We start from the raw sequence: 16,194 nt of genomic DNA, 5'->3' as shown, positions 1-16,194 counted from the left end.
GGCTGTTCTAATGGAAAGGCCCAGCCATTAGGCACCATACCTGTTGTAGCTGCCAATGACAACTGACTGGCCCCCGGGGCTAGTGGCTGCTGTGGTGAACTCCTTCTCCAAGGGGTCCCGGCTATAATCAAAGGTTTGAATTATGTGGCCTTCCTTTCCATAAGCTATAATCTTCTTATCACAGCCTGCAGCCACGACACTGCTGGAAGCCCAGGTGAGGGCATACGGAGGGCAGGGGTGCGTCACCAATTTACCCTACAACAAACAAGACAGAAAGTCCTGAACAGAGCAGCAGCACCACCAGCAGACTGAGCAGACCAGGTACAAAGCCCCCTGCGAGCCATCAGCTGCTTGTTTAAAAAGTGACAGGTTTCAGAGTAACAGTCGTGTTAGTCTGTATTCGCAAACAGAAAAGGAGTACTTGTGGCACCTTAGAGACTAACCAATTTATTTGAGCATAAGCTTTCGTGAGCTATGTTTCTAGAAGGTTTCTAGGGCTGACTGCCAAAGTTGCCACAGAAACAGCCTGAAACCAGAGCTTTGAGAGGAATGAGCTGCCCCATCACCTTAATGTGTGTTAACTCTGCACTCTACTGTTGACAATTTAAATGTCGACATTGTTAATTAGAGTGTTGCACACTTCATGGCTTCTACCAGAAGACAGACAGAAAAACAAACAATTAAGTGATCAAGTTGACCTCACTTTGCTCGGCCAAATATTTCACTGCTGATCATTGCAGCAAAAACATCCTGATTGCATGGATATAGCATTGCAGGACACAGGGCTGGATCTGGGGTGGGGCACAAAGGGGAGCCTGGTTGCTCTTCTTAAGTTGCTGGGACCAGGAACTATTACTACTAATAGTAACGGAGTTTAAGCCCCCTAAAATCTTCTGTCACCCCTGCTGCAGTCCACAGGGGCAGGGAAAGAAAAGATGCACCCCACACCCAGATGCCAAAACCCACCATTATTTACCATCATGACTATGGTTTTCTAGGGACACAGGAACTGCCAGACTGGAATCATAGAATCATAGAATATCAGGGTTGGAAGGGACCTCAGGAGGTCATCTAGCCCAACCCCCTGCTCAAAGCAGGACCAAGCCCCAATTAAATCATCCCAGCCAGGGCTTTGTCAAGCCTGACCTTGAAAACTTCTAAGGAAGGAGATTCTACCACTTCCCTAGGTAACGCATTCCAGTGTTTCACCACCCTCCTAGTGAAAAAGTTTTTCCTAATATCCAACCTAAACCTCCCCCACTGCAACTTGAGACCATTACTCCTTGTCCTGTCCTCTTCTACCACTGAGAATAGTCTAGAACCATCCTCTCTGGACCAGAACCAGGGCTCATCTAGTCCAGGAAAGGTAAAAGAACCCCACAGTAGCAGATGTAGAACAATCTGTCCCCCACATTAGGTCTCTCTGGGTACGTCTACACTGCAGTTGGGAGTGTAATTTTCAGCCTGGGCAGAGTTACTAGTTTGATCGAGCTAGCACACTAAAAACAGCAGCGTAGCTGTCAAGATTCCTTTCCCACTCTGAACTCTAGGGTACAGATGTGGGGACCGCATGAAAGACCCCCTAAGCTTATTCTTACCATCTTAGGTTAAAAACTTCCCCAAGGTACAAACTTTGCCTTGTCCTTGAACTCTATGCTGCCACCACCAAGCGTTTTAAACAAAGAACAGGGAAAGAGACCACTTGGAGAAGTCTTTCCCCAAAATATCCCCCCAAGCCCTACACCCCCTTTCCTGGGGAAGGCTTGATAAGAATCCTCACCAATTTGTACAGGTGAACACAGACCCAAACCCTTGGATCTTAAGAATAATGAAAAGTCGATCAGGTTCTTAAAAGAAGAGTTTTAATTAAAGAAAAGGTAAAATAATCACCTTTAAAATCAGGATGGTAAATACCTTATTGGGTAATCAGATTCAAAACACAGAGAATCTCTGTAGGCAAAACCTTAAGTTACAAAAAGACACAAAAACAGGAATATGCATTCCATCCAGCACAGCTTATTTTACCAGCCATTAAACAAAAGGAAATCTAATGCATGTTCTAGCTAGATTACTTACTAACTTAACAGGAGTTGGAAGGCTGCATTCCTGATCTGTTCCCAGCAAAAGCATCACACAGACAGATCCTTTGTGTCCCCCACTGCCCCCCTCCAGATTTGAAAGTATCTTGTACCCTCATTGGTCATTTTGGGTCAGGTGCCAGCGAGGTTACCTTGGCTTCTTAACCCTTCACAGGTGAAAGGGTTTTGCCTCTGGCCAGGAGGGATTTTATAGCACTGTATACAGAAAGGTGGTTACCCTTCCCTTTATATTTATGACAGTAGCCATGACTACACGGGCAGTGGCATAGGCTAGACACTGAAGTATGTACCTAGGGGTTTGGGCAGAACGGTACTCATGCAGCTAGCTTTTGCCTCCACACATATAGCCATGGCTACACTGCTATTTTTAGCACACTAGTTCGGTCAAAGTGAGCAAGGGTATGTCTACCTGAGCCAAAAATTACACCCCGGGCTGCACTGCAGACACACCCACGTAGTTAGAGGCTTAAGCCCTGAAAGAGGTTTAACATCCCTGCCAGAATTTGGTTAGCATTCATTATGACAGCTCTGCATAGTCTCGCTAGCCATATAAACATCCAACCCCTTTTTGAATCTTGTTAAGTTCTTGGTCTCAAAAAACTTCCTGTGAGTTCCACAATCTAATTACATGTTGTGTGAAAAAGTATTTTCCCTTATCCATTCTGAATTCCCCCCTTTCACTTTCATTCAGCGTCCCCTAGTTCTTGCATACAGTGTTGCCCCTGCACAGATACACTCATGGGATGCACCTCCTGGGAAGCAGTGCCTGTTGGGGCTGCACAACCAATCTCATGTGGCAACAGATATTCGAAACTGAGGCTGTAAGAGAATCAGCTGCCTCAATTCCTCTTGCTAAAGCCAAGTGCTTCATGAGAGCAGCCCTCCAAAGAAGAGGGGAAGGCAGCGGCAGGGGAGTAGCATGAATATTACTCTTGGGGGAATTTTGTGATATTGCGTGCTTGCATAATTAATGAGCCCTGCAGATTTCTAAGTTTTTGCGCAGAAAAAAGCTTCCCCTGACGAGTTGCTGCTATTCTGCCTTTTGCCCACAAGAGGGCGCTGTGGCACAAGAACAGCAGCAGCTCCTAGCAGAAAATAACTTCTGCAGTGCTGCCTTTTGCCCACCAGAGGGCGCTGTACTGATAAAACAAAGCTGCAGCTCAAGGCCAGCAAGGGAAGAGAGAGAGCTGCCTTCTTTGCAGAGCTTGTTAGACCTGTCAGAAGACAGAGGCTATGGGGAGACAGAAAGCGTGGGGTGCTGGAGGGGTCAGACAGGGGCTCGTAAGGGCTAGTGGGGGAAGATAGACTGGGACAGGGGCTGAATGGGAGTGGAAAAGTGGCACAGGGTCACAACGGGGAGGGAGGGGCAGAGCTACACAGGGACAGGGGCGTGGTTGGGTGGGGGCACAGAGACACATGGAGACGGGGGAAGATGTGCCTGACTGAATGGGAGAGGCTAGGGGTCAGCCAGGGTCTGCATGGGGGAAGCTCCCTAACAATCCCTGTTCCATACTTTTCCCACCCATACCCAACAACCCTCCAAGTTCACACCCAAGCTCCTTCCCAGCAATTTACTTCCCTGTCCCTCAGCTACCCCTGACTCCCCCAGCCTTTGCAGTGCTTCTGAGGGGTGTGGGAAATACAGTTCTGTATTGCAGTTTACATGAATTACTCAGAATTCTGTATTAATATGCCTAGTAAGGAATCTATTTGTCAAAAAACATTTCCTGAATCTTTTTTGTTGTCTGTATTGTTACAGACATACTTGCTGACAGGTATTTTGAAATAAATGACCAAAAATAATTGAAACTGGTGTAATTATATTGTGTTACTTTGACAAATAAAATATGCAGAATTTTAAAATATTGTACACAGAATTTTTAATGTTTTGGCGCAGAATTCCACCAGGAGTAGAATATGCAGCAGCAATGCATGGGGAACCAAACAGTTCTCTAAGGTCACCTCTGCATATTCCCACTTGTGGGAAGCCAGCAAGTTCTAGTCAAACAGATTGCAGATCTGCCCCCCAGAGCAAATATCAGATCTAGATGTCATGCTACAGCAGCACGGAGTATGTGTGAAAAAACTCCTGGTAGCAGCCCCGCAGATTTCTGTAACAGAAACATTACAGAGGCAGGACTGTTATAATTATTAGCAGTGTATTACTATAGCACATAGGAGACCTTGTCATGGACCAGGACGCCACTGTGCTAGGTGTTGTACAAACAGAACAAAAAGACAGTCCCAGACCCAAGAGCTGACAATCTAATGTAAGCCAAGAGACAATACCTAGATATAGACAGACCAACAGGAAACAATGAAATGTTATAAACAGGCAGTGGACTCGGTACACCTTTGCCCTGGCAAAGTGATCTCTAAGACCATCAGGTTCTGTCACCCTGGGTAACATATATGCACAACCTAATCCAGCCAGAGAGGGAAGGGCCAAGTGGAAATGGCATTCCCTTTCCCCTGGCCAAGGCCATGGGGTCCAGCTTTCTGTGATCAGAATGAGGTTTTGGGAAGACCATTGGACGATGACTGGTCTGGCTAGGTGGCACTCAGACACCACATCCAGCAAGAATTTGGGATGAGGACACAAGACGACTTTGCCCCTGTGGCACGTTGTGAAGGAGGATCAGCCACTTACTTTTCCTGTTACTGCAATTAAAATGCTGCTTTGGGTGACAGCTGGAATAATAAGTACTCTTCCTCCTTCCTGTCCACTATGGAGAGCTTGAAAAGCTTGGCTTAGGACTGTTTGGTCTCAAGCCTTCTCAGGAGGAAGCCCAAGGTGATCATTACAAATGGAAATCTCCTGTTAAAATCTGTTGGTGTAACTATGAAGAACACAACAGGGGGCAGTGGAAAGAAGGCAATACACATACCCCACAGCTCTCACAACTTGAGTGCTGCTCTCCTGGGCACCAGGGTGCTCCCAGAGCCCCATGGAGATGTGGATAGCCTTGGGTCTCACAGGCACTGGGGTAATTCCCCTTCCCACACAAATTCTGAAACTGATACAAAACCAGATCTAGACACCCTTCCATGGTTTAATCAGTGCTCCATTAGCCACGCAGTGATGAGAGCAGCCTGCTGCCCCTCCTCTGACCTGCCCTTCCTTCCACAGGTCCCAGTTACTCTCCAGGCCTGGTGTGACTACAGAGGAAGGATGTGTGCAAGAAGGAGTCTTTTCCAAAGAGCCATTCAGTACCTGTGATTCACCTGAGCCTTCGTCATCAAAGAAGTAGCGCACAATGGTTCCATCTGCATGGCCAGACAGGATCCCCTTCCCCGACACGCTGTCAAGAGACACCAGGACAAGTCGGCATAGCACAGCAGCACTCATTGTCCCACTTTTCCCTCCCATCCCCAGCTGATTTGATTCTCATGGGGTTGCAGGAGCCAATGGTAGCCCACTGTTTTTCCTTAGTTATTTTTTGAGAGTGCCTACAATCTGCCCAATGGCACACACATACTAAGGTCTGGATCCCGCCCCAGAGAGCTCAAAGTCTCTGTAAAGACAAAGCAGACAGACAGACAGACATGGGGAGGGGAAGGTGGGAAGGGAAGGGAAGGGTATAGAAACCGAGTGGCATGTCCTGATAATGCAATGTTATAGTATTACGGTAAAACACACAGAAGCCGGGAACCCCAAGGGAGTGGGGCTCTGGGCTTATTTATCTTTACAGCGGAGCCTATGAAGCTGCCCCATGAGCACTAAGGAGGCCTCTTCAGAGCCAGCAGCTGGTTCAGGAGACCGAGCGGGGGCAGTGGGAGCCTGCGGCAGCACCATACTCACTTGGAGGTTAATGAGACCACAAAAGAATCTGTCCCGTAAATGGTGGAGGACTTGTTGCTCTTTGTATTTGCTAAACGAACCTGAGGAAGAGAAGGACACTGGTCACTGTCCTCATATCAGAAACAGGGATTCACTCATGGTGCAGCACAAGAAGGCTTTTAAATAGAACAAGGGAGAGGCTCTCATCTGTGCTGGGCTGGCACGTTTAGGCCAAGCAGCAAGGTAAGAAATCACAAGGAGCTCCATGGTCTCTGGTGGGAGGAATGGAAGCTGGAGTGGATGAATCACTCACTCTAACGCCACGCTGCACAGTCTCGTGAGAGACTCACAGGGAATTGGTGCAGGAGAGCAAGTAACCAGTACAATCCCTTCACTGAGCAGTACCCAGGGCCCATAACTCAGTGACAGCATTAGGCTTCTCTACCTTCCCCTCAGCGAGTCCAAAGACAATGATGTTCTCTGCTGGCCACAGCAAACAGGTCACTGCGCTCTGTCAGGGAAAGGCACAAAGAGGTTAGAGCTCTCAGCCAAGCTAGAAGGCTTCCTGGCCCACAGGCAGCAATGCCACTCCAGTTAGACACAGAGCTATTGGCACATGGAGCCTGGAGCAGATATTAACAGGACAGCACCCAGAATCCTGAGTGAGACTGAGATGAGAATCCCCACGGAGGAGCCTGGATTGGGCCCATTTGTGACACTGTATAGAATATGGGTGACCATTTATAATATTATGGATACCAATATCACAAAATTGCAATGAGTCATACAAGATATGCCATATAAGGTATCAGTGGAAAAGTTATAATTGCCAAATACGATACTCTTGTTTATATGTATGTATCATCTTTGTATGAGTTATAAATAGGTGTGATATATTGATATCTTAAACTTGTGCTGTGTATCTGGGTGACACCTCCAGACATCAGCATTGTTATCAGCATTATCTAGCCTGCTTAATGGCCCATCAAGGGCAATCAGCTGTACAATGAATCCACTGAGAGCAGGCACGGGCTGAGTAGGGCTCCATGTCCATCACGAAGGTCAGTGAACTCATGGATTCTGTGACTTCCTGCTACCTCCATGACTTCTGCAGCAGCCGGTGTGGCTGACTGCAGGGCCACCCGAGTGGCTGGCCCCAGGGACTGCCCAAGCAGCTGCCGATGGGGCTGGCCCAGGGAGCAGCCACAGCTCGGTGGTTCCCGGCAGCGGTCCAAGGGTGGCCAGGGCAGTGGCTGGCCCTCCAGGGCTTCCCCCCAGCGGCAGCTGAAGCAACAGCGGGCCCCACGGGGCTTTTTCCCGGCCGCAGCCCCCCAACCCCTCAGGGCTTCCCCCCAGCAGCGGTCAGAACAGCAGCAGGCTCCCCCCAGGGCTTCCCCACAACCCCACAGCTGGTGCCGCAGGCCCCATGGCCTCCCCCCAAGATTCAATCAAGATATTTATGGTATAAGTCATGGACAGGTCATAGGCTGTGATTTTTTGTTTCTTGCCCATGACCTGTCCATGACTTTTACCCATGATTAAATGGTAGCCTTAGTTATGAGTCAGCAGGATATATAGGGGTATGACTGGGGACTCCAAGAACTTTTCCATGCCCATATGCTGTAAGCTTATGTTTGGGACAAAGGAAGTACAAGCCACTTGACAAATGATATAAAAGGCAGCTGCATCTTCTCCATTTTATCTTCAATCCTGCTTCTCACCACTGGAGGAACTTCTCTACAAACCAAAGCTTGAACAAAGGACTGATAGACCCATTCTGACACATGGCCAGAAAGGGATAAGCAGCTTGCAGGCTAATTGACCCACATTCAACCTTTAGAAACATGTTAGAAAAGTATCTAAACAGGGGATAGCTCCATTTTGTGGACAGCCAGTTGGCTATGGTGGTTGTTCTCTGCTTGCTTTACCTGTAAAGGGTTAACAAGCCCACAGGTAAAAGGAAAGGAGTGGGCACCTGACCAATAGAGCCAATGGGAGGGCTAGAACTTTTTAAAATTGGGAAAAAACTTCCCTTTGTCTGTGTGTTGTTGTTCTCTGGGAAAGAGGGGAACAGGGAGCAGTTACGCTGTAAGAAGCTAAAAGCTAGATATGAAAGACCATCAGATCAGACTGCTTATCTGAAACCCCAGATATGTAAGTAAATTAGGGAATGTCTAGGAAGAAGCGATTAGGTTTATTTGTTATTGTTTTGTGGACTCCTCTGTGCTAACCCCAAACACTTTTTGTTTTGCTTGTAACCTTTAAGCTGAACCTCAAGGTTATTCTTGATGTTTAATTTTTGTAAGTTGGTTTTTTGAAATCTAGCAAAACCCTAAGTTCCAGATGCATTTTCTTTCTTTTCGTTTTTAATAAAATTTACCTTTTTTAAGAACAGGATTGGATTTTTGGTGTCCTAAGAGGTTTGTGCATGTGTTGTTTAATTAGCTGGTGGCAACAACTGATTTCCTTTTTCTTTCTTTCTCAGCTCTTCCCTGGGGGGAATGAAAGGGCTTGAGGGTACCCCACAGGAAGCAATTCACAAGTGCACCTTTCTGGTTTCAAAGAGGTTTTTTGCACTTGGGTGGCAGCATCTACAAATCCACGGTCAGAGAGAAGCTGTAACATTGGGAGTTTAATACAAGCCTGGAGTGGCCAGTATTAAATTTTAAAATCCTTACGGGCCCCCACCTTCTGCACTCGAAGGTGCCAGAGTGGGGAATCAGCCTTGACAAGGGCTGTAACACTGCACCCCATATTCTTCACAATGATATTACTAGGATAGGATTATGACATAATTATGATGTATTTTATGCAAGATAAGTCATGTGAGATGTCATTGAAAAGGTTATGTTTTGCTGAATATGACTATATTTGTATGCACGTATAAGTTTTGTATCTGAAGTTATGAATATTGATTATGTATCTGTACTTCAAATGTAGTTACACCTGGGTGATGCCCACCAGACAAGATGCTTTCATTCTAGATAGAGGGTGGGCAAGGGCCATTAGGGAAGAACAACAGGCCTTAAGAGAAGCTTACCTCCCACCCAGTGAGCCTTCCTGTGAATGCCCCAAACAGCCTGTGAGTAATGGCTGCTATGATTCGACAAGGACATGTGATGAGACTACATGTCTCTGAACTCCATCTCGGGATGTCAGTGTTTTTCCACAGACCAGTCTCAGAACCAAGCTTTGTAACAAAGGATTCCCACCATATGCAAAAACTATATAAGGCAGGGAGTGACATCATCTGGTGTTCTTCACTCCCCACCCAAGAAGACTCCTGAAAACACCTAAGGAAAAAAGACTGAACTGGGAGAAGTGCTGGACCCAAGCTAAAGGGATTTTTAGCCTGTCAGTGGAACACCTGGGTATTCCAAGCTGTAAGAAAGTGCAGTTTGCCCCTTAAGAATCTGCAGCCTGCTTGTATCATCTCTTAGGGTGAGAATCTGCTATTCATATCCAATCTATTTAGTATATTAAGTTTAGTTTGCGTTTTTTGTTTATTTGCTAGGTAACCTGGTTTGATCTGTTTACTATCACTTAAAAATCTATCTTTTGTAGTTAATAAACTTGTTTTTGCTTTATCTAAACCAGTGTGTGGGAATCATAACTCAGGGGCAAAAGGCTATTGCATATTCCTCTCCACATTGAGGGAGAGGGGCGAATTTTATGAGCTTATGCTGCAGTTCCCTGTGCAGTGCAAGATGGTGTAATTTTGGGTTTATACTCCAAAGGGGGTGCGTGCCTGAGGAGCTGGGAGTAGCTTTCCCATGAATATCTTGTTAGATGTAAACAGAGTTTCTGTCTATTACTATAGCTATTGATTCAGAGATCAAAAGGGAACATTAACATTTAGATAAATGTCATTGTCTATATGTCTCTTTAAAGTTTGTGGTAAACTGTATATGAACTGCTCAATGAATAATTAACTACATGGATTAACATAAGGTAACTACCAGTGATGCTTAGGAAATAGAAAGTTAGTTCAAAAGTCTGTTGTTCACTCAGGACTGTATGGTCAAGAGGCTGCCGGAAAACTATATAAAAACTTTGGGGACCTGATCCTTTCATCTCAGATCTGCTTGATGCTTTATGCAGGGAAAGTTGAGTCATAAGACCGAGATCTCCAGTCCCGTCTGGATCATCCTGGATATGACCATTGGATTATAACCCATGGACTAATTCTAAAAGAACTCTTTGCATCTATAGAACTCACCATCTCTACTATGAATCTGGTCCCAGAACTGTACTCATGTCTATATGTATACTGATATTTTAACTAATTCTCTCTTTTCTTTTTAAATATGACATGATTGGAATAACAGAGACTTGGTGGGATAACTCACATGACTGGAGTACTGTCATGGATGGTTATAAACTGTTCAGGAAGGACAGGCAGGGCAGAAAAGGTGGGGGAGTAGCACTGTATGTAAGGGAGCAGTATGACTGCTCAGAGATCCGGTACGAAACTGCAGAAAAACCTGAGTGTCTCTGGATTAAGTTTAGAAGTGTGAGCAACAAGAGTGATGTAGTGGTGGGAGTCTGCTATAGACCACCGGACCAAGGGGATGAGGTGGATGAGGCTTTCCTCCGGCAGCTCGTGGAAGCTACTAGATCGCACGCCCTGGTTCTCATGGGTGACTTTAATTTTCCTGATATCTGCTGGGAGAGCAATACAGCGGTGCATAGACAATCCAGGAAGTTTTTGGAAAGCGTAGGGGACAATTTCCTGGTGCAAGTGCTAGCGGAGCCAACTAGGGTGGGAGCTTTTCTTGACCTGCTGCTCACAAACTGGGAAGAATTAGTAGGGGAAGCAAAAGTGGATGGGAATCTGGGAGGCAGTGACCATGAGTTAGTTGAGTTCAGGATCCTGACACAGGGAAGAAAGGTAAGCAGCAGGATACGGACCCTGGACTTCAGAAAAGCAGACTTCGACTCCCTCAGGGAACGGATGGGTAGGATCCCCTGGGGGACTAACATGAAGGGGAAAGGAGTCCAGGAGAGCTGGCTGTATTTCAAGGAATCCCTGTTGAGGTTACAGACACAGGTAACTAGTGCGATCTAGTAGCTTCCACGAGCTGCCGGAGGAAAGCCTCATCCACCTCATCCCCTTGGTCCGGTGGTCTATAGCAGACTCCCACCACTACATCACTCTTGTTGCTCACACTTCTAAACTTAATCCAGAGACACTCAGGTTTTTCTGCAGTTTCGTACCGGATCTCTGAGCAGTCATACTGCTCCCTTACATACACAGACACAGGTAACTAACCGCTTTCATGTTCTCTCCACAGGTACTGTTGCGGAGAGTGGACCAGATGATATGTCTGGGGCGAGAAAGCAGAAGGAGACTCCGCTGGTTGGAAGGCATGAGATGCGATGTCCTGAGGTTGGGGGTTCCACGACCACCACTCCCAAGAGGAGAAGGCGGGTGGTGGTGGTCGGGGACTCTCTCCTCCGGGGGACTGAGTCACCTATCTGCCGCCCTGACAGGGAAAACCGAGAAGTCTGCTGCTTGCCGGGGGCTAAGATTCGCGATGTGACGGAGAGACTGCCGAGACTCATCAAGCCCTCGGATCGCTACCCCTTCCTGCTTCTCCACGTGGGCACCAATGATACTGCCAAGAATGACCTTGAGCGGATCACTGCGGACTACGTGGCTCTGGGAAGAAGGATAAAGGAGTTTGAGGCGCAAGTGGTGTTCTCGTCCATCCTCCCCGTGGAAGGAAAAGGCCTGGGTAGGGACCGTCGAATCGTGGAAGTCAACGAATGGCTACGCAGGTGGTGTCGGAGAGAAGGCTTTGGATTCTTTGACCATGGGATGGTGTTCCATGAAGGAGGAGTGCTGGGCAGAGACGGGCTCCATCTTACGAAGAGAGGGAAGAGCATCTTTGCCAGCAGGCTGGCTAACCTAGTGAGGAGGGCTTTAAACTAGGTTCACCGGGGGAAGGAGACCAAAGCCCTGAGGTAAGTGGGAAAGAGGGATACCGGGAGGAAGCACAGGCAGAAATGTCTGTGAGGGGAGGGCTCCTGCCTCATACTGGGAATGAGGGGCGATCAACAGGTTATCTCAAGTGCTTATATACAAATGCACAAAGCCTTGGAAACAAGCAGGGAGAACTGGAGGTCCTGGTAATGTCAAGGAACTATGATGTGATTGGAATCACAGAGACTTGGTGGGATAACTCACATGACTGGAGTACTGTCATGGATGGTTATAAACTGTTCAGGAAGGACAGGCAGGGCAGAAAAGGTGGGGGAATAGCACTGTATGTAAGGGAGCAGTATGACTGCTCAGAGCTCCGGTACGAAACTGTAGAAAAACCTGAGTGTCTCTGGATTAAGTTTAGAAGTGTGTGCAACAAGAGTGATGTAGTGGTGGGAGTCTGCTATAGACCACCGGACCAGGGGGATGAGGTAGATGAGGCTTTCTTCTGGCAGCTCACGGAAGCTACTAGATCGCATGCCCTGATTCTCATGGGTGACTTTAATTTTCCTGATATCTGCTGGGAGAGCAATACTGCGGTGCATAGACAATCCAGGAAGTTTTTGGAAAGCGTAGGGGACAATTTCCTGGTGCAAGTGCTAGAGGAGCCAACTAGGGGGGGCGCTTTTCTTGACCTGCTGCTCACAAACCAGGTAGAATTAGTGGGGGAAGCAAAAGTGGATGGGAATCTGGGAGGCAGTGACCATGAGTTGGTTGAGTTCAGGATCCTGACGCAGGGAAGAAAGGTAAGCAGCAGGATACGGACCCTGGACTTCAGGAAAGCAGACTTCGACTCCCTCAGGGAACGGATGGCCAGGATCCCCTGGGGGACTAACTTGAAGGGGAAAGGAGTCCAGGAGAGCTGGCTGTATTTCAAGGAATCCCTGTTGAGGTTACAGGGACAAACCATCCCGATGAGTCGAAAGAATAGTAAATATGGCAGGCGACCGGCTTGGCTTAACGGTGAAATCCTAGCGGATCTTAAACATAAAAAAGAAGCTTACAAGAAGTGGAAGGTTGGACATATGACCAGGGAAGAGTATAAAAATATTGCTCGGGCATGTAGGAATGAAATCAGGAGGGCCAAATCGCACCTGGAGCTGCAGCTAGCGAGAGATGTCAAGAGTAACAAGAAGGGTTTCTTCAGGTATGTTGGCAACAAGAAGAAAGCCAAGGAAAGTGTGGGACCCTTACTGAATAAGGGAGGCAACCTAGTGACAGAGGATGTGGAAAAAGCTAATGTACTCAATGCTTTTTTTGCCTCTGTTTTCACTAACAAGGTCAGCTCCCAGACTGCTACGCTGGGCATCACAAAATGGGGAAGAGATGGCCAGCCCTCTGTGGAGATAGAGGTGGTTAGGGACTATTTAGAAAAGCTGGACGTGCACAAGTCCATGGGGCCGGACGAGTTGCATCCGAGAGTGCTGAAGGAATTGGCGGCTGTGATTGCAGAGCCATTGGCCATTATCTTTGAAAACTCGTGGCGAACGGGGGAAGTCCCGGATGACTGGAAAAAGGCCAATGTAGTGCCAATCTTTAAAAAAGGGAAGAAGGAGGATCCTGGGAACTACAGGCCAGTCAGCCTCACCTCAGTCCCTGGAAAAATCATGGAGCAGGTCCTCAAAGAATCAATCTTGAAGTATTTGCATGAGAGGAAAGTGATCAGGAACAGCCAGCATGGATTCACCAAGGGAAGGTCATGCCTGACTAATCTAATCGCCTTTTATGATGAGATTACTGGTTCTGTGGATGAAGGGAAAGCAGTGGATGTATTGTTTCTTGACTTTAGCAAAGCTTTTGACACGGTCTCCCACAGTATTCTTGTCAGCAAGTTAAGGAAGTATGGGCTGGATGAATGCACTATAGGGTGGGTAGAAAGCTGGCTAGATTGTCGGGCTCAACGGGTAGTGATCAATGGCTCCATGTCTAGTTGGCAGCCGGTGTCAAGTGGAGTGCCCCAGGGGTCGGTCCTGGGGCCGGTTTTGTTCAATATCTTCATAAATGATCTGGAGGATGGTGTGGATTGCACTCTCAGCAAATTTGCGGACGATACTAAACTGGGAGGAGTGGTAGATACGCTGGAGGGGAGGGATAGGATACAGAAGGACCTAGACAAATTGGAGGATTGGGCCAAAAGAAATCTGATGAGGTTCAATAAGGATAAGTGCAGGGTCCTGCACTTAGGACGGAAGAATCCAATGCACCGCTACAGACTAGGGACCGAATGGCTAGGCAGCAGTTCTGCGGAAAAGGACCTAGGGGTGACAGTGGACGAGAAGCTGGATATGAGTCAGCAGTGTGCCCTTGTTGCCAAGAAGGCCAATGGCATTTTGGGATGTATACGTAGGGGCATAGCGAGCAGATCGAGGGACGTGATCGTCCCCCTCTATTCGACATTGGTGAGGCCTCATCTGGAGTACTGTGTCCAGTTTTGGGCCCCACACTACAAGAAGGATGTGGATAAATTGGAGAGAGTCCAGCGAAGGGCAACAAAAATGATTAGGGGTCTAGAACACATGACTTATGAGGAGAGGCTGAGGGAGCTGGGATTGTTTAGCCTGCAGAAGAGAAGAATGAGGGGGGATTTGATAGCTGCTTTCAACTACCTGAAAGGGGGTTCCAAAGAGGATGGCTCTAGACTGTTCTCAATGGTAGCAGATGACAGAACGAGGAGTAATGGCCTCAAGTTGCAGTGGGGGAGGTTTAGATTGGATATTAGGAAAAACTTTTTCACTAAGAGGGTGGTGAAACACTGGAATGCGTTACCTAGGGAGGTGGTGGAATCTCCTTCCTTGGAAGTTTTTAAGGTCAGGCTTGACAAAGCCCTGGCTGGGATGATTTAACTGGGAATTGGTCCTGCTTCGAGCAGGGGGTTGGACTAGATGACCTTCAGGGGTCCCTTCCAACCCTGATATTCTATGATTCTATGATTCTATACAGGGACAAACCATCCCGACATGTAGAAAGAATAGTAAATATGACAGGCGACCAGCTTGGCTTAACGGTGAAATCCTAGCGGATCTTAAACATAAAAAAGAAGCTTACAAGAAGTGGAAGGTTGGACATATGACCAGGGAAGAGTATAAAAATATTGCTCGGGCATGTAGGAATGAAATCAGGAGGGCCAAATCGCACCTGGAGCTGCAGCTAGTGAGAGATGTTAAGAGTAACAAGAAAGGTTTCTTCAGGTATGTTGGCAACAAGAAGAAAGCCAAGGAAAGTGTGGGCCCCTTAATGAATGAGGGAGGCAACCTAGTGACAGAGGATGTGGAAAAAGCTAATGTACTCAGTGCTTTTTTTGCCTCTGTCTTCACTAACAAGGTCAGCTCCCAGACTGCTGCGCTGGGCATCACAACATGGGGAATAGATGGCCAGCCCTCTGTGGAGAAAGAGGTGGTTAGGGACTATTTAGAAAAGCTGGACGTGCACAAGTCCATGGGGCCGGACGAGTTGCATCCGAGAGTGCTAAAGGAACTGGCGGCTGTGATTGCAGAGCCATTGGCCATTATCTTTGAAAACTCGTGGCGAACGGGGGAAGTCCCGGATGACTGGAAAAAGGCTAATGTAATGCCAATCTTTAAAAAAGGGAAGAAGGAGGATCCTGGGAACTACAGGCCAGTCAGCCTCACTTCAGTCCCCGGAAAAATCATGGAGCAGGTCCTCAAAGAATCAATCCTGAAGCACTTACATGAGAGAAAAGTGATCAGGAACAGTCAGCATGGATTCACCAAGGGAAGGTCATGCCTGACTAATCTAATCGCCTTTTATCATGAGATTACTGGTTCTGTGGATGAAGGGAAAGCAGTGGATGTATTGTTTCTTGACTTTAGCAAAGCTTTTGACACGGTCTCCCACAGTATTCTTGTCAGCAAGTTAAAGAAGTATGGGCTGGATGAATGCACTATCAGGTGGGTAGAAACTTGGCTAGATTGTCGGGCTCAACGGGTAGTGATCAATGGCTCCATGTCTAGTTGGCAGCCGGTGTCAAGTGGAGTGCCCCAGGGGTCCGTCCTGGGGCCGGTTTTGTTCAATATCTTCATAAATGATCTGGAAGATGGTGTGGATTGCACTCTCAGCAAATTTGCGGATGATACTAAACTGGGAGGAGTGGTAGATACGCTGGAGGGCAGGGATAGGATACAGAGGGACCTAGACAAATTGGAATATTGGGCCAAAAGAAATCTGATGAGGTTCAATAAGGATAAGTGCAGGGTCCTGCACTTAGGACGGAAGAACCCAATGCACAGCTACAGACTAAGGACCGAATGGCTAGGCAGCAGTTCTGCGGAAAAGGACCTAGGGATGACAGTGGACGAGAAGCTGGATAT

The 16,194-nt window shown here is 47.4% G+C and overlaps 1 protein-coding gene across 5 annotated transcripts in view; it reads right to left on the bottom strand.

Moving 5' to 3' along the window:
• IFT172 (intraflagellar transport 172) overlaps positions 1-16,194 on the bottom strand; it is a 154,029-nt gene that overhangs the window by 116,873 nt on the left and 20,962 nt on the right. For 4 of the 5 annotated variants that reach the window (XR_013345524.1, XM_077812218.1, XM_077812220.1 and 1 more), the window contains exons 5-8: positions 6,326-6,391; positions 5,902-5,981; positions 5,314-5,401; positions 41-255 (exon numbers count right to left, since the gene is read on the bottom strand). Coding sequence is in view for 4 of the 5 variants with exons in the window: in XM_077812218.1 (XP_077668344.1) it covers positions 41-255; positions 5,314-5,401; positions 5,902-5,981; positions 6,326-6,391 (449 nt within the window). In the remaining variant the exon portion in view is untranslated. The remainder of the gene's footprint in view (positions 1-40; positions 256-5,313; positions 5,402-5,901; positions 5,982-6,325; positions 6,392-16,194) is intronic. The other variant, XM_077812219.1, reaches the window with a different exon arrangement.

The sequence above is a fragment of the Eretmochelys imbricata genome, chromosome 3, assembly GCF_965152235.1.
Source record: "Eretmochelys imbricata isolate rEreImb1 chromosome 3, rEreImb1.hap1, whole genome shotgun sequence".
In the NCBI taxonomy this organism is placed as follows: Eukaryota; Metazoa; Chordata; order Testudines; family Cheloniidae; genus Eretmochelys; species Eretmochelys imbricata.
This window is presented reverse-complemented; position numbering and strand designations above follow the sequence as displayed.